Source organism: Varanus komodoensis, unplaced genomic scaffold (assembly GCF_004798865.1).
Source record: "Varanus komodoensis strain SLA01 unplaced genomic scaffold, ASM479886v1 scaffold15, whole genome shotgun sequence".
NCBI lineage: Eukaryota > Metazoa > Chordata > Lepidosauria > Squamata > Varanidae > Varanus > Varanus komodoensis.
The window spans coordinates 7,112,431-7,132,878 of NW_025335440.1; the positions used below are offsets into that span (position 1 = coordinate 7,112,431).

At 49.7% G+C, this 20,448-nt stretch overlaps 1 protein-coding gene across 1 annotated transcript in view; it reads left to right on the forward strand.

The window, feature by feature from the left end:
- Positions 1-20,448, forward strand: part of LOC123020800 (obscurin-like) — a 192,030-nt gene that overhangs the window by 13,958 nt on the left and 157,624 nt on the right. The window contains exons 3-10 of the mRNA XM_044424979.1: positions 583-852; positions 6,126-6,386; positions 9,009-9,311; positions 12,952-13,218; positions 14,506-14,775; positions 16,695-16,979; positions 18,452-18,899; positions 18,983-19,088. Coding sequence (XP_044280914.1) covers positions 583-852; positions 6,126-6,386; positions 9,009-9,311; positions 12,952-13,218; positions 14,506-14,775; positions 16,695-16,979; positions 18,452-18,899; positions 18,983-19,088 — 2,210 coding nt within the window. The remainder of the gene's footprint in view (positions 1-582; positions 853-6,125; positions 6,387-9,008; positions 9,312-12,951; positions 13,219-14,505; positions 14,776-16,694; positions 16,980-18,451; positions 18,900-18,982; positions 19,089-20,448) is intronic.

The window sequence follows — 20,448 nt, forward strand, 5'->3', positions numbered from 1 at the left end:
GGAGCATGGGTGACCAAGTGCTGTTGCGCTCATGCTCCACATGTGAGTTTCCCGTTTGGGCCGCTCTGTGAACGGAATGCCAGGTGAGGGGAATCCTGGTCTTGCCCAGCAGGACTCTTCGTGCGTCTTTATCATGTCCAGCCAATATGGCTCATGCTGGTTGATTATTTATTTATTAGAGTTCTATCACACTTTTTATTGTTAAAAAAGAACGGAAAGTGGCATACATTCTCCTCCTCCTCCTGCTTTCCATCTTATCCCCACAACAACAGCCCTGTGAGGTAGGCTGGGCTGAGAGTGTGTACCTGGCCCAAAGTCACCCAGTTGGCTCCATGGCTGAGTGGGGACTTGAACCCAGATCTCCAGAGTCCCAGTCCCATTCTCTTGACCACCACACCACACCACACCGGTTTTGTTTCCTAGGGCCACTGCAGCACCCGAATACCACTGCATGAGTTCTTCCAATCAGGCCACGCACGCCGTATGATTTCACTGTGCTTGTGCAACCCCCATTAGAGTAATCCGTGATTCCATGCTCTGCCTGAGATGTCAAAGCAGCTGTTTTTCCTTCCTCTTCCCAAGAACCGAGAATACCTTTCAAGGAGAAACTCAGAGATCTGGAAGTCCGGGAGAAGGAGTCAGCGACTTTCCAGTGTGAGGTTCCTGTTGCCAGCACGGAGACCACCTGGTTCAAAGAAGAGACAAAACTCCAACAGAGCAAGAAGTACAACATTGAAGAAACAGGGACACAGCGGAAGCTCACCATCCAGAATGTCACCATGGATGACGACGCCGTCTACATCTGTGAAATGAAAGAAGGCAGCAGAACCATTGCCGAGCTGAGTGTCCAAGGTAAGTGGAAACGACGTTCGCCCACCCCTCTCTCCCCCGTGCAAGCTCATTCCTGACAGCACGCGTGATCCCAGGGAGAACTGGCGGTCAGGGCCGTTGGCCGTGGGCGAAAAGCTGTGCTGGGAGACTTTTTGGCGAAGGGGCATGGTGCAAATGTGATAAATAAAGAAATGCATGGACGGTTTGCATGATTCGATAGGAAAGACCTACCTGGCAGCGCAGATCTAACACACACAGTGGATTCTGGCCAGGGCGGCTTATTTTATATTGTATGTATTTTATTTTAATGTTTATATTTTTAATTATAATTATTTAACTAATTGTTGTAAGCCTCCCTGAGGCTTCGGCGAATGGGGCGGCATAAAAATGTTTTAATAAATAAATAAAATAATAAATTCTCAGAGCAGAAGCACCATAATTGAAGCCCGTATGAGGAGCAAAACCCAATGGCTGCTTCTAAAAGGCGGAGGTTCATTGTGGCAATAACATCAGTTTTGGTGGTATGGTTTGCGGTGGTTTCGTTATTGCGATTTCATGATGTGACTTGTAAGTCACTGTTTTGCGCAAGCACGAGTCCCGGTGGCAGGAAAGGAAAGAGGCAGCGCAAAGAGAAGGCAGGTCCGGCAGCTGCAGCCAGCTGTGTGTCCCTGTGGCCCAATGGCCCTGAGCTGTTTGGAAGGCCAGGCGGCTCAGCAGGTGGGAGACCAGCCAGGGTGGAACCAGCTGCAGTCCGTCTCTGCTCCGCTCTGCCTGAGGCCCATAAAGAAAGCCCCCACGGGATGAAATAGGGCCTTCGTGACTTCCCCACCCGTTCACACCTGGTGATGCAGATCTTCCAGTGGATCCGAGGTAGCCACAGGTGCTTGGGTCTGGGAAGGAATTTTGCCTGTCTTCCAATTAGCAAGTAAGTGGGGGCGAAGTTTTGCTTTCCCATTGCAAGGTCAGTCCATAGTTAATTCAATCTATGCATAAGCTGCTGCACTGGTGGAATTGCTTTAAGGCAAACTGTGGGAAGCATGATAGGAATTGGACTGCAGTGGTTTGGGAGGGGTAGGATCTGGGGCTCCCCGTGCCAGTGGGTTGGCATGCCCCAGTGTGTTAGAGACAATACAGACCCTGAAGTGTGTCCGATGACAAACTCCAGAGGGACACCCCTAGCTATTGTAACTGACCAAGCAATCCTATGACAGCATCCTCTGGACATAGGGTTGCTTGGATCCCAAGCCACAAGGTAGGGAAATCATTCCAAGCTTGCACTGGGAATCAGAGCTCCAGTTCCTCTCCCCAGACTCACAGCCAGCACAGAATGGACAGTTCTGGGTGCTTTTCCGAGGTCACTTTGGAGATGGGCTTCTGGGTGTGTTCTGGGGAATGGAGAGAAGAGGAGCCTGGTTTAGCCAGGATGCGAGGCACCCTGGTGTTGCCCCAGGCACCTTCCACCTCTGCAGTGCCAAATTTAGACAGTTGAAATTGGCCATCCAAGGGGATCTGCACAGGATTTCCATAGTCCTCTGGGTTCAGATGTCTGGAATGGATTTTGCCTGCATAGTCTTTGGCTTCTTGTCTGGCACACTCGTTTTAGTGTTCCTAATTTATTCCAATATTTTATTGTGCATAATTTCCCTTTTTCCAAATGAAAACTAATATCGATTTCCACTTACTTGCTATAACTAGTCTGGTCGCTGCAATTATGTGTTGTATCCTCTAAGATCCCAACCACTCTTTTCAACCACTCAACATTCACTTAAAATTCAGAAAGTGGTGAGATACTACATAAGACATCAAAAGAGAAATGTGCCTTTCTGACCAGACTGTTAGCATAATTTTATTTTTTATACCCTGTTCTGGGAGGGCTTCTGCCCAGGAAGGTGGCCAAGAAATATTTCCAAGGGTAAAACAAACCTTTCACAGCTGGGTCCGATGCAGGCAGAGACCTGTGGGGGCCAGTGCCAGCCGTCATGAGGGAGAGCAGAGTAAATAATGTGCTTGCCATTCATCCGTCTCCACACCCCGTGATTCCTCTCTGTTGCAAAATGGAGTCGTGTGCACCACTTGGCCTGGCCTGCCCTGCCCTTCATAAGCTCTCCCAAGTGGCATGGAGGATGCTGTCCCTCCACCAGCACGGAAGTAAAATTCAACTGCCCGTCCAGCTTGCCTCTGTCCATGGAACAGGGAAGGGCTGCATCTTGCCACAAGGATGCTAGACGAACCGTGGTGAGCCGGAAGTCAGTCTGGTCCATCATTGGGTCCATACAGTGGCCAATCAGCCCCTTGTGGGAAACTTTGAAGTCTAACATGAATGCAGTAGCATCGACCTGCTCATGTTCGCCAGATGGCTTCCGGTATTGGAGGTAGCGTGATCCGTCATGACGAGTGGCCCTCATGGATGGCCTTATCATCCGTGCATGTATCCGGTTCCAGTTAAGCCATCCAGTTGGGTGGCACTCATGAGCAGGGGGCTGGCCCCAGTGACCTCCTTGGCCCCTTGGCACTCTCCTGAGCTGTGGGTCCATGATTCCACGTGCTTGCAATCTCCATAATTCAGCCACGTGCTCAGTGAAGAAGCTTCCTTCATCTGTCCTGAATCTTCCACCCTTCAGCTTCATGGGATGATCCCAGTGGGCTCCGTTTCCTCCACCCTCAGGCAGCAAAATGCTTTGCACTGACCCTGCTGGGGATGAGAAACCAAATCAATTATGAAAGCTCAGGACTGGCTGAGCAGGAGCTGTGGCCCAGGGTCTCTTCTTTCTTGCCCCCGAGGCCCCTGGGAACACCCAGGGACCCTAAAGGCTCTGCTGCTTCCTCCTCTTTGCAACTGGGGTAAGTTGGCCATCCCGGATGTCACTGCCCTCGGCACAGTAGGTGTCGGTAACAGGATGCATGCGGGTGGTGTACGAGGAGGACCTGGGCAGGTGCCCTATGGGAGGAGGAAGAGATTCCTGGCCTTGCTGCACGAACAGCTGGAAAGGCTCACTTCTTGAGGAGCACAGCTGGGAATTCATGGTGCTCTGGAGGAGAAAGGTGTGGGGAACTCTGTGGTGCGATCCTGGCACTGGACATTTTGAGGGGAGTCTGGAGAGGAAGTGGATTGGTGTAGGGTGTGGAACCTGCTGAGACCACCACTGGGCCTGAGAATCATGCAATCGTAGAGTTGGAAGGTGCCGGGAAGGTCATTAGGTCCAACCCCCTGCTCACCGCAGGACTCCAGGTAAACCATCCCTCTCAGGCGTCTGTCCAGCTGCCTCTTGGATGCCTCTAGTGTGGGAGAGCCAATGACCTCCATGGGTCATGGGTTCCATTGTCATACTGCTCCAACGGTCAGGGAGTTCTTCCTGATGTTCAGCCAGTCTCTGGCTTCCTGTCACTCTAGCCTGTTATACGGCGTCCTGCACTCTGCGATGATCGAGAAGAGAGCCTGTCCTCCTTTGGCTGACAAACTTACAGGTTCTTGGAGAGTGCTTGTGTATCTCCTTCCTCCTGCAAGCTTTTGGAATTCCAGCCTTAGTTCTTTATTGCATCTATATCCATTTTTCTTCCATTGTAATATTCAAGGAAGCTACATGTGGTTCCCCTCCAATGCTGACCAAACCCAAAACGGATCAGCTCAGCACAGTGGCTAGCTCATGTGCCTTCAGGTCATGCACTGGGATTCCAGGGTCTGCAGACCTGCCGCCCCCAACCTGATGGTTTCAGGGCCAAGTGGCTGGGGATGATGGGACCTGTAATTCAGCACATCTGGAGGCTGCTTTTGTAGCTTCAAGCTGCACCTCAGTGGGCAGTAATGGACAGCCTGTTCTGCCAGCCAGAAGGAACTTGCCACTGTTATACGTGTTCCAGACAAGGGTCATGTGAGGTCTCCCAAAGCAATTTCTGTAATGTTAGACTTACTGTTGATTATGCTCCTTGCTGAGCCTGTTCAAAGGAGAGAAAGGGCCCAGTTGGTAGTACTCTGCCCAGGTAATGCATTACATGCCCCTTCCCTTAGCAACCCACGGCATGTGCCTTGCTCCAGGGTGCCACCCCCCCGCCCCAATTCATGGAATCTGCCACCATCTGCCACAGGGAGGGCTGTGTGGGGCTCATCGGGCAGGGAGGTCTTCCTTTGGGGTGAAACGGACAGGACGCCCTCCTCTTATTGGGCCAATGTTGTGCATGAAGCCCCGACAGAGGCAGAGACTCACGAGGAGGACTTGCAGCTCCCTCTCAGGACTCTCTGGCTTTGATGAGGGTTCAGGCGTTTGCTCTACGGGCTGAGAGTCAGAGGGAGGCGCAGCTGCTGGCACATCTGCCCCTATGCTGTGTTGTGGGGTTGGCTCTTGGGCACTGGGTGTCAAGTGCAAGTCCTCCTCGTGAGTCACTGCCTCTGTCGGGGCTTCATGCACGACAGCCAAGAAGAAGTTCTGCTCCCTGGGCCTCAGTTTCTCTCTAGCTAGGGAGGTGACGAATCTGGACCTGCTGGATTTCTTCCCTGCAAAGATGGTTGTGCTTGGCATGTTTGAAAATAGGGTTGTGTCACTACTCAACGTAAGCATGTAGAAGGACTGGCTCAGTGCCCGGATGGTGCCAGAGAGATCACACCCTACGGGTTTTCAACATCAACACTGACGGACAACGCAAGAAAGCCGTTGCCTTCCGTGATGTCAAGGGTGTGGACAGACGTCGCCTTGACCAAGAACTCCCCAGAACACTGGAAGATGAGGTGAAGAAAATCCGTCACCGACACGGACAACCCACGCCAGTGCAAGATCCCCCAGCTGGTTCTTCAGCATACGGAAGGATGTCAAGAATGGGAAGCCCAGCCAGGTCTTGGCCAACAGATTGGACAACCTGGAACATCTTGAGAAGAACTGAGTCTGTGCGCTACTTCTGGGACCTGCATGTCTGTGGCCCGCACACCAGGGCCACTGGCTACCATGGCAGAAGAAGTAACTCTTTTATGCATAGATAAAATGTGGCACAAAAGGGAAATAGATAGATAGATAGATAGATAGATAGATAGATAGATAGAACGAGCTAATCTGGGCACAATCCATATCAAGCCTAAATATGCACTTTTCAGGAGAGATCAGTCTGCATGGGTTGACCTCTGCCATATATTTTTTAAACTGTGAATACTCAGATCAAAATTGCAAATTTGTTTGTGCATCATGTACATAAATGCAGCACAGATTTTTTAGCTGAAGTGATGCAAACAATTTTAGATTTTCTAGTCTCTTGTATTTGTCATTAATGCTGGGTTTTGTTTTTTTTAAATCTCTCCCACCTCCCCCAAGGGAATATTATCAAGAAACTCCCCAGGAAGACTGCGGTAAGCATCACGGATACAGCAATATTCTGCGTGGAACTGGAAAAGAAGTGTCAGAACTTCCGGTGGCTGAAGAATAAGGAAGAGCTGAAGCCCAACAGCAGAATTTCCATCACGTCTTCTGGCAAGGAGTACAACATGATAATCCGTGACTGTAAAATGGAGGACTCAGGAGAGATCGTATTTGTGGCAGACGAGTGCAGAACATCCACCCAGTTTACTGTCTCTGGTGAGCTGCATTTTCTTCTTCCACTGTGTAAGGCGCTATGCATGCATGTTGATTTGCTCCTGTTTTCAGGCCACGGCAAGAATGTGGAATGCTATCTTTTCATTTGTTATGTTTGTATCGTGTGTTTTCTGCCAAAGAGCTCGAGGTGGCCCCCGTGATCCTTCTCTTCTCCATTTGTGGGTACACATCCCCACAAATTGTGGTTCAGTAACTCAAGGTATGCCTGCTGTGACATGGACTGGGGTCGACGACAAGCCAGGTTTCAACAAACCGCGCTGTGGCTTAGTGGCATGCACAGACAGGCCGTTTAGGACTGTGGTTAAAAGCAAGCGCTGGCACGACATAGCAGGTGGCTGACTTTTTGTGGCATGAAAAGAATTGGAAGAAGGAGTGGGAAAATACAGGCGGTTTTCAAATGAAAGAAAACATTTTTGCCCATTCCCAAATTCCATGACTGAGGCAGGGCAAGTGTACAATGAAAGTCTCTTGGCCTTGAAAGCGCCAAGGCCAAAGTCTCTTGGCTTTGAAACGTACAATGAAAGTCTCTTGGTCTCCCTTTGAGTTTGGTGGTGAGGCTGGGCCCTTTCAAGGCCGTCACATGGAAGACCGAAAAGAGGAGAAAAAAGAGGAAAGGCAACCGTGAGGAAAGGGGGCTTGTGTCAAGGGCAACAAGGTGGTCTTAGCCACCAGATTCCCTGGGCTACTGGGTGGAGGACTGTGGGAGAAGAAGTGGGACAGGCCACCCATGGTGGGTCCAAGAGTGTGTTGGACACACGCTGGATCGTCCTGCAGGCAAACCGCCCAGGCTGGCTAATCTGCAGGTGGCTTAGCATGACGTACGAATATGGCCAGTGCTGTGGCCGCTTATGCAATAGCCCTGTCATTCAGAATAAAACGAGCTTGCACCCGGGAATCCAGTAAGGGAGAAGGGAGCCACTGGAGAAATGCTGCTCAGCTCAGTGTGTCAAGGGCTGGGCCCCAGGATCTCATTTCAGTATTTAGTCGAGGCGCTGAACCTGAGCTGGACGTTACATTGGCAGGCATGCTTCAACCTCGTGGAGAGGGGAGGGGGAAGGGTACTGTATCTTGTGTCACTGAGATATATTTGTGGGTAGCTAGGGAAAGGAGGACACACCAGGCCAAGTTTCCCGATTTTTAATTTTGGGGTCCTACTGAGTTTGATTGCTCAATGACAGAACTGCCTTGGGAGCTTCTTGGAAATCCCTCAGGGCCCATTTGCTGGTGCAACCTGGGTAGTTTTCCCAGGAGCCACTCCTACAATCCTGCCCCCTCGTTTGTAGCCATATTTTTGGGGCACGTGGCTGTGGATCCAAATGCTTAAGCAGCCATGTAAAAGGGGCTGGCAGCTATTTATGTTTTTATTATTTCTTGGATTGGTATAGAAGCTGCCCTCTAGCTTCATGCTCTCCAGGTGGCCAGTTATGACTCACCAAGGAAGAGAAAATGCATCACAAAAAAGAAGACACAGATTTGTATAAGCTCTGCACATGCTAATTTGTGTATAGATGCAAGCTTTAATATTAGGATTCTAACTTAAATAAAAGCTCTTGGTTGAGGACTGTGGGGACCAGAGATCTTGCCCAGTCTGCTGTTTAACTCAATGAGAGACCTCGAGGCTGAGATCTTCCTTCTTTAAATTGGACGGAGGCTGGATTTCCTGAGAATTCAGGACTCCTTCAATGCAGAGGCTGGTCCTTTGCTGCCCATCAAATAGAGGACTATTCTCTGTAAGTGTGTGATCCTGTCTAATCTTGGAAGCGAAGCAGCATCAGGCCTGGTTGGAATCTGGATGGGTGACTTAGAATGATGTGAACCGCCCAGAGAGCTTCAGCTATGGGCAGTATAGAAATGTAACATAAAATAATAAAAAACGTATGGCCACTCGATGATGTCCATTGCAGTGGAACAGGTCGCACCGTGTGGCGGAGCCTTCCCCACGGTGCTGCAAGCATGGCTTTCTAGGCCCCCTGGGGCTAAACTGGCTGAGCTGCTCAGCCACCGCCAAGGCCTTCCTGACCTCCTCGCCGTGTCGCATCCATGGCTCCAGGTCATCCACCGCTTGAACTTGTCTTCATTCTTTGCCAACGAACCAGACACAAGGAAAAAGAATTCGCGATCCAGCTGTTCCTCTGGAGGCTGCCAGAAGGAGCAGTCTAGACTCAGTCCTGCGCTCTAACCACTAGTCCACATTGGCTCTTGCTCACCAAGTTTGGGGGCCCATCACAGCCCGATCTTGCCCGGCACAGTCTTTGTTCAATGTCCCAGCAAGAAGGAAGGGGAGTGGCGAAATTTGGTTCGTTGAAAGTAGCGGGCTGCTGTCCAAATTATTTTGATAGCCATCCTGTGCAGTCTAAACTGGATTCTTTGCACTATCGTATCTAGTTTGCCTTGTTTTATGCTCTGCTTCCGTTTCTCTGTTGTGGTTAAACCAAAAGTAAGAGTAAAGTAAATTAATTAATTAATGCTCTTTTACGGTGGTGTTAATTCCTTGGAATTTCTCTTTAAAGAAAAGAAACTAGGATACAAATAATTTTAAATTCAGTATCTTTCAGGGTGCTTTTTCAGACTGAGTGTGTCTTTCCACTTTCTCATCCTATCTAGCACCAAAGAAGCCCCCATCTCATCCCCCAGTTGATCCGGTAGTGAAAAATAAAACAGAAACCTCAGTGACGTTAGCCTGGTCCCCTCCTAAGATGGAACGTCCCATCCCCATTGATGGGTACCTAGTGGAACGCAAGAAACTGACCGGGTTCACCTGGTTGAGGTGTCACGAAGCTCTTGTTCCTGAAACTGAGTTCACGTTAGACACCCTCACAGAAGAGGCTGACTACCAGTTCCGAGTATCTGCGGTCAACAGCTATGGCCAAAGTGACTACCTTGAGTTCCCAGGAACCCTGCACCTTGGTGAGTCCAGAGTGACCAAACGCCTGCTATCTTTGAGATTACTCTCACCCATCATGGCTTGTTAAGAAATCTAGCAAGGGGGTTCATGCCTGGGCTGAAGAAGCCGTGGAAAGGAAGTGGTCCCAGCCCCCTTGAAGAAGGCTGTGAGAAGACCATGCCGGAAAAAGCCCAAGCTGGACCCAGGGGCCATTGCCAACCATACACACCCTTTTGGGCCAGGTGCTTGAGGGGGTGGTGGCCAAGCAGCTCCAGGTACTTGTGGATGAAACAGATTATCTAGGTCTGTTGCATTTGTGCCTTGGGCCAGGGTGTGGGACAGATGGCCTTGGTCTCCCTGTGGGATGAGCTTTGCCGGGAGAGGGACAGCTGGAGTGTGATTCTTTTGGTTCTCCTGGACCTCTCAGCAGATTTCGACACCATTGAACATGGTGTCCTTCTGGGCAGGTTGGCTGCGTTGGGAATTGGGGCACTGCTTTGCAGTGGCTCCACTCCTCTCTGGTTCACTGTGTCCAGAAGGTGGTGCTGGGGGTCAGTTGCTCTGCCCCATGGCAGTTACAGCATGGGGTTCCACAGGGCTCTATACTGTTCCCCATGCTTTTCAACCTCTACATGAAATTGCTGGGAAAGGTCATTCAGAGGCCAGGGCACGAGGTGCCATCAGTAATCGGATAGCACCCACCTTTACATCTCGTTCTGATCAAACCCAGGTGAGTTTCCATCCTGAATCACTGCTTGAGCTCAGTCATGGACTGGATGAGGGCCAGTAAATTGAGGCTCAGTCCAGATGAGATGGGGGTGCTGCTGGTGGATGGTCTGCCTGCCCAGATGTGGGGGCTTTCAACCTGTCCTGGATGGGGTCCCGCTGCCCCTGAAGGACAGGGTCCGAAGCTTGGGGTGCTCCTGCACCAAAACTCCTTGAGTCTCAGGTAGGCTTGGTGGCCAGGAGCGCCTTCTTTCAGCTGCGGTTGATTTATCGGCCCCGGCTCTACCTGGACAGACAGCGCCTGGCCGCAGTCACCCATGCTTGAAACGGAGCAACAGAGCGAGTCAGAAGGGCCTGGGCATCCTCTTGATTGGTGACCTCCCCGCTTTATGTGGGGCTGCCCTGAAAGATGCTCCAGAAGCGTCTGCTGGTACAGAACCATGCAGCGCAACTGCTGGCGCAAGCACACCCACATCATCCCAATGCTTGACTAATTTCATGGGTTGCCAGTTAAGCTCCTGGGCCAGTTTAAGGTGCTTGTCTCAGCAGACAAGGCCCTGAGCAGCTTGGGACCAGAATTCCTGCTCCCATATGCACCTGCCCAACCCCTAAGACCAGGTTGGAGCCCTCCTGGAAGAGGCACCCCAAGGAGGCGAGGCGGCTCTTTGCGGCCTTCGCGGTGGCTGGGCCCCACCTGTGGAATAGCCTCCCGTGAGGACTGGGCCTGGCACCTTCATCTCCGTATTCTGGATGCCAGGCAAACCGGGGCTCCATTTTGATAATTGATTTTTAGTGCATCCAGTTTGTTTTTTTTTAAAGGATTGTATATGCTTTTATAGTTTTAATTCACCATGCTTTAACTCTCAGCTCTTATATTGCTGTTATTGTTGTGCTGGTTTTGCATATTTTATTGTTGTACTGTTTCATCTATGCTTGTGTTGTAAACCGCTTAGAGACTCCTGAGGGACAATAAGTGCAGTAGAACAGAGAAACAGAGCGAGTCAGACGGGACCTCCCAGGCCATCTAGTCTGTCCCCCGGCTCCAGCCGGCTCTGCTCGCGACATGCCCACAAGCTTAATAATAAAACGAACACAGATTTGATCGAGCAAGAATGGAAAGTTCTGCTATAATTCAGGACCTCCATCAAGCTCTCCGGGGAGCTGGTGGCACAGCAAGTAGGCATAAGCGAAACAGAGAGCAATGGCTGTAACAGGCCTTGTTGTGTGTGGGTCAGCGTGTGATGCCCTCTTTCCGCAGCACTTGTCTTCCCTGTTCCCCCTTAGCATGCTGTGGGCAGACTCCCTTCCTCGCCCCCTGAGCCACGGTCCTTGCACGGAGGTTTCACTGACCTTGCCTCCCGCCACAGAGCAGTAGGGACTCCTTTTAACGATGTCGGGAGATGCTGGAATTGCAGAACAGGAGAATGTAGGCTTGGATCCTCACGGAAGACGCTGCACTTGAACTGCAGCAGTTTATTGATGACGTCACCCCAGAACTCCTCTGACAGGGGCAAAACTAAACCACTGCTGCTGTGTAGCCGGTGTGCCAACGGACTACATGTTCCTTGAGCATGCGCAGAACATTTTATAGGTTGTGGTCACATACACAGTAGCAAGGGCGATGATGGTGGAAGAAAGGGCAAGGAACAACACAGGAACAAACAGAACGGTGTAAAGATAACATCAGGTTACAGGAATATGGGTGATTGGCGATTAATGCCAAGGCAAACAGTAGAGCGATATGAATAATAACAAATCATACTGGATTTTGACATTCAGGGAGAGATGTTAGCATCAGGCAGGAGAACCTATTCGGCTCTGCTCCCAGCAGCTGGTGAGCTGGCTGGACAGGTGAGCTAACTGGACACAGCTTGCCATATTCTGCGAGAAAATGCATGAATAATGGAGCCTCCGGGCTGCCTGCTTTTCTCAGGTGTGTGAGCTGGGAGAAAAGTTCTCTTCCCTGGAGTGGAGAACAGCAAGGGTGCTGCTGCCCGTTTGTGTATTGAAGGACACGAAAAGCATATCTTTTTATCTGAGGATTCATTTGGCCTTTCCCAGCCATGTCATAAAGCTGGGAGAAGAAAGGAGGGGCATGCAGCCAGCGATGCCATGGCAGTGCTATTTGGGAGACCTTGTGCGGGATTTAAATGGTGGCCCGTTGGTTACCTCATGCCGCCAGGTAAACTCGCAGAGGCCCACGAGGGTAGAAGGCCACCCGGGGGAATTTGCCCGGGGCAAGATCTTAACTCCCCTGCAGAAAGTTGGGGAAGAGCAAAAGAGGGAAAGTTGGTTTGGTGGTTCCTGGAGAGGGAGAGGAAGTGGAGAGGGTGAGTCTGGGAAGTGCAGAATGAACAAAAGAGAAAGGAAGAAGAGGAGAAAGCAGACGAAGACACGAGGAAGTGAAGAAGAGTGAGGAGAACCAACGTGGGATGAACCATGTCCCAAAACTTCTCTTTGACTAGCAAGAGAGGTTGGGTCTTTTCTGTTTTTTAAAGTCAGTGTTGCTCAAAATTGTTCTTTTTTTTAACTCTGTGGCATGATGAACTGTTGTTCATATTTATTAGACACTAGACTCGTGAGAACTGCATTGGCCGCATCTTCATGATCTCATTCACAGCGTGCTGTCCAACGTAGTTACGCCCTTTCTTGGCTTCATGGCCTGGAGGGTCGAGTTCGCTGGACATCCATGATCCAGAAAATGTTTAAGCAGAAATGGCCATTGCTTTTAGGGAAGGAGGGGACTGATTAAACCTTAATAAGAAGCAGTGGCATTTGGGATATTTAAAGATTAGGAATATTGGAATGAACCCATACAGGTACTCCCAAAGCACTCAACAATTTAAAGATTTGGCAAGATCTGAGTTGGGTTTCCTTTATTTTCCATTGAAGATCTGGGTATTTTTAACTTTTGTGTTTCCTTCTTATATCCCATAGAACCCGTTCTGGCCGTGAAAAACCCTCTGAGAAGTGTCGAAGTGGTCCCTGGCAGGGATGCAACTTTTACTATTGACCTGACTACCACGTGTCTCGGCTCGTGGTTCATCAATGGAAAAGCATTACAGAACAGCGACAAATACATCATTACCAGGACAAAAACGAGCCACGGCCTCACCGTCAAGCGGGTCACAAGCGCTTTCAAAGGGGCAGAGGTGAAATTTGTCGCCAATAACATTGAAAGCACCGCCACAATCAGTTTGAAAGGTATTTTCTTATGTGCATCCTTTGGGACTATTTTTTGGGGTGGGGTGATCTTTGAGTGGCGAGGAAACTTGGGGCAACCGAGTCCATCCTTGCTGGGTTGGAGAAGCCTTCAGTGACGGCATTGCTTGTCCAGCCTCCTGCAAAAGGGAATCCTCCAGCGTGCAGGACAGCCTGGTCCCTTGCCAAACAGTTCACACTCTCAGGCGGTTCTCCTAATGTGGAGGTGAGAGCAGTGCAGAACTGAGTTTCAAAGCCTGCTAAAAACCATGCATATTCTGGCCTTTCTTACTATTAGGAAACTGAGGTTAAACTACAGCTTCCTGGTTCAGAGGGAGTGGGAAACTGGCTTAAACAACCCAGCGATGTGCTGAAGGGGGACAACACACATCAAGTTTCTTCCAAGTTTTAAAAAACTTGGTTGATTAAACTGAGAAGGCTGCATCTGAACTGGGTCTCCGTCAGGCTTCCTAACCTGATACCCTGCAGATGCACTGGATTCCATGCCTCCGGGAATTATGGGAGTTGCAGTCCAGCACATTTCAATCAACCGATTAGTCCAGTGCTAACAGGCATGCCAGTGGCATCCGTGAATGCTCGCTGACTTCCTCCGTGCTCGATTCTCTTTCTCGGTGAGGGACAAGCATTGTAAGAAGCCTGACGGGCACGTGAGGACCAGATCCCGGGGAGGTTTGGCACATTCCTACCAGTGGCTTCCACTCAGTATCAAGATGGACCAAGGGACCGACTGAGTATCGTAGCCTTTCTATGCAGCATTATCCCTCCGTTCTCAAACACATTTGAATTTGCACCAGACGCACGTTGTCCAACCCCAGCTTTGCTGCTGTTATTTTCACTCTGCTTCCAATTCTGAAACGTCATTCTGATGCCGCTTGTTATTTCGTCTTGAAAATCATTTTATTTATTTATTTTTATTTATTAAAACATTTATATGCCGCCCCATTCGCCGAAGCCTCGGGGCGGCTTACAACATAATAAAAATTACAATAATAACAATATAAAATATAAAATAACAATATAAAATAAATAACAATATAAAAGAAGTTGCCCTGGCCAGATAAATAAGCAAATACTGTTAACAATTAAAATGACGCTTAAATAAAAAGGTCTTCGCTTGGCGCCGAAAAACAAATAACGACGGTGCCAGGCGGACCTCTCTGGGGAGCGCATTCCATAGAATAGCTTGTGCCAAAAGCTATTCAGCTGTAACCTCTCTCTGTTCGTGCCCACCCCCCCACCACTCCGGTGCCCCCCACCTTCCTTTTCCAGATGAAGTAGCGACCTTTCTCAATGAGTCGGCTCCTGGAATTTCAGTCCAGCTCTCAGAGAAGTTTGAGCTGGTGTGCGAGGTGGCCTCAGCAACGGAGGCTGTCATATGGAAGAAGGGCAAAAAGGACATCAAGCCGGACCAGCGAGTGACCTTCACCTCTCAGGGCACCCAGCGCAAGCTCATTGTCAAGAGTGCGGTGAAACAAGACGAAGGAATCTACACCTGCGAGGCGATGAACGACAGCTTGACGTTCCAGGTGGAGGTCAAAGGTAAGGCGGGGCAAAGGCGTGCCATTTTGCCAGGGCTGTTGGTGGCGACAGGGATGCAGTGCATTCAGAATGATACAGAGGACTCGGCAGGATAACGCCTAGTTGCTCTCAGAAGCTGCGTTTCTGGGAGAGGTAGAAGGTGGTGCTGCTTAATTGAAATCAACCAGTCCATTTGCCCAGAAAGAAAGGCAATCGAAATAGAGCACCCCAAAAGAGGCACCGAAAGAGGGCACAAATCCCCCCCTCCCCGATAAATGTATATCCTGCCTTTTGCCACTGGTTACCCAGGCTGGTTTCTCGGGAAATGCCAAATATCCCTGCACAGTTTCCATGGCAAATTTGTCCCTGGGCTTCCCATTCAGACAATCCAGCGGTTTCTGTGATCACTGCTCCATCCTCCTGACCGCGCCTGGCAGCCCCGCGAGCCAAATTCTGTCCTTCCCTTCTTTTGGCCTGTGGACCCTAACAGCTTCCTTCAGATTGGCCCTGAGCTGGGACCCCGCTTCCCAGGCTCTCTAGCCCTCACAGAGATTTCTATCCCATGATAATCCACACCAGCGCCACAAGCCCCCCTTTTCTCGGTGTGGCCACGTCGCCCAGCCAGTCAGAATAAAGAAAGCCACGAGGTGTCTGTCGCTAGAGAGCTGAGGGCAGCAGGGCCCAATGGGTGGAAGGGCCCATTGCAGCCATGGTGAAATGAAAATTTGGGGTTTGGGTGACTAGGGGAGCTGCGGTGAACCATGGACACCCATGAAGAGGGTTTGAATTCTCTCTGCGCTCTCAGAAGAAGACTCCTACAAAAGAGGGACTCTGGAAGAGGGTCAGGAGCACACAACGGACTTAACCCTCGCAAGATTTCGCCAGGTTTTCTGGCGTCCTGTAGACCCCCTTGTGGTCTTCATAGAAGAGGGGTCTGAAACCTGCATCTCCTGAGCCCCAGTCATACCAGGAGGAGGACTATCAGTGGATAGGAGTTAGGAGTTTCCAACATCTTTAAACTTGTTTGGAGAGACCTTTCAATAGATGATGCCTTCCCATAAAGGAACGTTCCTCAAAGGTGGAGTGTATGGGATGGAGTGCTGAACTGGGGCTTGGGAAATCCAGCTTCTCTCTGGGAGACTCCAGGGCAGTCCCTGGCCCTCAGCCTGACCCTTCCTCACAGGGTTGTTGTTGCCAGGATGCACTGGAGAGGAAGAGGATTACGCAAGCTGCCTTGGGAGCCTGGAGGGTGGGATATCAGTGGAATGAAATAAATGGAATAGATATACATGTAAAGTAATGGCCTGCCACTTCTGTGTTTGTGGGGATAGGTTGCAGATCGTCACTGAGGAGAGAAAGCACTCTTTACACGCCTGTTTTCCTGGCCTGATCCTATCCCATCTGATTCCAAATTTTATTATTTATAATTTATTTGATTTCTATCCCACCCTGTGAGCCTCACGGTCTTGCAGGAAGCAGTTCTTTGACATGTTCTGATCCAGAGCAGGGCAGACAGTGAGCATAACGCGAGGGTGGCGTGGAGGGGGAAAAGATCGACTGAAACAAGGTGCAGCGCGACTACAAACAACTGTACTGCAACACGCATGTGAGCAGCCATGACGTGGTTGTGTGTATGTGCTCACACACACGGCCACACCCTGTCTTCCTGGCAGGGGGCTGAAGGCAGCTAAAAACCCACGTGAAGCCCACACTGCGTGAATTAGGTTACGATTATCACTTTAAATTTACAAATGCAATACAGTTCAGTAAATCCCTCACTGCAGCACCAGAAACCAAATAAAACATTGGCCCGTGCAGCCAAGCCATGCACAAATACATGCCTATTTAGCCGGGCTCAGAAGGACAATCCTGCGCTTTTTGCCTAGCCAAGGGTCCAAATCAGCTCTGCTGCGGTTGTTTCTTGGTTTCTTCCCACCCAGAACCAGAGGAGGTGTTTGCCAGCAAGGAGAAGGTCCAGAAAGAGATCCAGGTGGCTGTGTCGGAGAAGGCAGCGCTTGCCTGTGAGGTGGTCCAGGCTAACACGGATGTGAAGTGGTTCAAGGATGGGAAGCTAATCACATCCACTAACAAATTCAAGGCCGAAGCGGACGGCAGATCTCGCCGGCTGGTGATACAGCAGGTGGAGAAGAAGGATGAGGGAGAGTACACCTGCGAGGCTGCTGGCCAGAAACTCACCTTCAGAGTCACTGCAAAGACTCCCAAAGGTGTCTTTATTTTCCTGAATACCCTAACCTGTGCTTGACGATGCTTTGTTCCTTGGCTGGCACGACCTGTTCCATCCTCCCTTCCCAGGGACGCTCTTGCTGCTATGGGCCCCACAATACACAAACTCCAGTTTGGCCCGCCTCACAGGGGAGATGCTGAGGCATTTGGTGGCAATTGGTGGTGGTTTGGCCCTTTGCTTTCCTTGGGCCATTGCTGCTTTGCACTGCAGGTGCTTCCGTAGTGACTGTGCAGAAGCGGAGCGGAAGTTCAGGCTCCGAGTGCCACAGGGTCTCAAGAAACCCGCAAGCTTTACGTTTGGCAGCCCAGCGGCTCTGCTTAAAGCAGTTGCAGTGCAGAATCCGAACCCAGTCCTGAAGAGGATTCACTCCACATGGCACAAAAAGAGGCCGCCTCTGTTACAAGGGTGGGCGATGTTTCTCCCAAAAAGGGCCTTTGACACATGGTAAAAATCAAGAAGGGGTTGTGCCGGGGTGGAGCCAGTGGAGGAGCTAAAATTGAGCAATGTCAAACTCCAAAGGGAGTAGAACCAGAAAAAAGGATGGCCACACACCCATTGTCAAACTAGAGGAAATGCATCACCCAAAGAAGAGGACAGCGCTTGGCTTAACATTCGCCTGCTGTAATTTATCAGTGTAGATGCAAATGGAGAAATAATAACTATTCCAAATAGAAATGCAAAACGTTTCACTTTCATGGGAGAGGAATTCTAAAGGACTTGCAAAAGTTCCTGCCCGGGTTGAAATTGTTGGTCAGTAAGTTTCAGGGCCCTGCCGGCTTGACCGCCTTGTCTTTCAGCTGGACTTTGAGTAGCCAGTCCTTCATCTAAAGGAGTGTCTTCTAGGAAGTATAACTCTTTCATCTGGTTTCATTTTTAACTGATTTCCATTGTTGATTGGGTAACCTCCCCGATGGACTGTGGGAATGCTGTGGACGGAATCTGACTTGAGTTCAGCAAAGCTTTTGACGAAATGCTCCAGGATCTTCTGATTAGCAAACTAGCTAAAAGTGGGGCTGGAGGGAACAATGACCAGCTGGATCCATGGTCGGCCATAAACTGGATCGAAGAGTGCTGATCAACAGCACCTTCTCAAACTGGGGAGAAGCAACCATGCAGAGTCCAGTCCTGGGCCCAGTGCTCTTCAACATTTTCATTAATGATTTGGATGAGGAAGCACAGAGGAAGCATTTCAGATTTGCAGAGGACACAAAATTGGGTGGGGTAGCTAATACTCTGGAAGACAGAATAAGAGTCAAAGTGAATTTGATGGGTTGGAGTGCTGCGTTGAAAAGAACAGAATGAAATTCAGTAGGGGCAAATGCCAAGTTCCACACCTGGGAAAAAGACACCAAATGCACAGTTAATGGGAAAACTTATATCGCTTTTAAGAGAAGGTGGGTTTATTGGAACTTCTTCTCTTCTTTCCTCTGTCCTACACCTGAACCACTGTAGCCACAGAAGCTGCGGATGTGTTTGTCAACAAGGAGAAGGTCCAGAAAGAGATCAAGGCGGTCCTTTCTGAGAACGCCTCCCTCAGCTGCGAGGTGGCCCAGGCCAAGATGGACGTGAAGTGGTTCAAAGATGGGAAACCGATTTCTCCCGGGGAAAAATTCAAGGTAGAAGTGGAAGGCAAATCTCAGCGGCTGGTGATACAGCAGGTGGAGAAGAGGGATGAGGGCGAGTACACCTGCGAGGCCTCTGGCCAGAAGCTCACCTTCAGCGTCCTTGCAACGAGTCCCAAAGGTATTTTCCTGGAAACCATCTTCCACTGTCCAGGGCTGCCACCAGCACTCCTGCTGTCAGCGCGAGGGGTCCTAAAGGGCTCTTTTCCAACATCACGCAAAGAGAGTGATTGTGTTGCCCCAGCCATGGGCGGTGGGTTTTTTGGAATTCCCAGAGAGTGAGTCAGGTTTATCAAGAAGGGGATTATTTATTATTGCAATAATAGGCAAATGCTCACTAGACGTCCATTACATTTAGCAGCAAACCTCTTACAGTGGGGACCCCTGGAAGGCAGGATCCCAGTCAGCTGGGTGCAGAGAGAAGCAGGAGAATCCCCCTTGAAAACAGTCCGAAACCGAGAACGAAGGTAGTGGCTAGCTTTTGCAGATTAGAGACTTCTGGTATTCAGCCTATGCATACAGCATTCTACACAGTTGTTGTTGTTGTTGTTGTTGTTGTTGTTGTTGTTGTTATTATTATTATTATTATTATTATTATTATTATTATTATTATTACATTTCTATGCCGCCCCTTGCCGAAGCCTCGGGGCGGCTTACAACACAATAAAATACATTGAAATACAATTGAACATAATAAATTACCATTAAATACAAAAATACAAAAAAATACACTGAGTTACAAACATAATAATATAAAATTAAAATTATCAGTATGAAATAAGTAAATAAATAATATAGGAGGAGAAAAGAGAAGGAAGAAGAAGTTGCCTTGGCCAGATCATATATTTTAACAATTAAAATGATGTTTAAATAAAAAGGTCTTTACCTGGCGCCGAAAAACCAGTAACGAGGGTGCCAGGCGGACCTCTTTGGGGAGTGAATTCCATAGGTTGGGCGCCACCGCAAAGAAAGCCCTCCTCCGAGTACTTACTCTCCTAATTTCTTTCATGGAGGGTTCCCGGAGAAGGGCCTCTCCCGCAGATCTCAGGGGGCAGCCGGGCGTATATGGATGTAAGCGCTCGTTCAGGTAGCCAGGACCCAAGCCGTTTAGGGCTTTATAGGTTATAATCAACACCTTGAATCAACACCAGTTAAAAGATATGATTACTGGAATAGCTCTGATTCCACTATTTGCACAGGTGCTAAGCGATCATGAAGTCCAGTGTGCTAGAAGGAACTATTCCTGCCTGGATGGCCGAGGGTCCTTCTCCATCTGATATCAAAGCATCAGCTCATTGCTGCCTTTTGCCTGAGGAAGCAATTTCTGATAAGGAGCGGTCAAGGCTGCGGATTTGCAGAGTGTGTGTGTGTTGTGGCATCTCCATATCAAAAAGGAAACCTCCTTAGTTCCCTGAAAGTGGACTGACAAGGCCAGGGGAGTGCTAGCTAAAGCTCTACCATGCAGTCAAGCAACTAGACTTTTATGCCAAGTTAAGCAAGCCTTTTAAAGACCCAGAGACCCAGGCCTGCTAGGGAAATATCTCAATCAATGCCAGTGCCTGGCCACTGTCCTGCCCACGGCTTGTGGTGTGTTGTCATGTGAGCTTTGTGGGTTACTGTGAAGGAGCTTGTGATGGGGGAAGAATCAACTTTTGGCAGTGCTTAGAGCGTGGCTCTGTGCTGCTCTCCTGCTGGGCCTTGGTTTGCAGTTCAGTCGTTAATGGGACACCATGGGGGGGAAGAAGGACTTCTCCAACGTCATTTCCCCCCCCCTCGTAGTTGCAGAGGCCGAGGATGTGTTTGCCAACAAGGAGAAGGTCCAGAAAG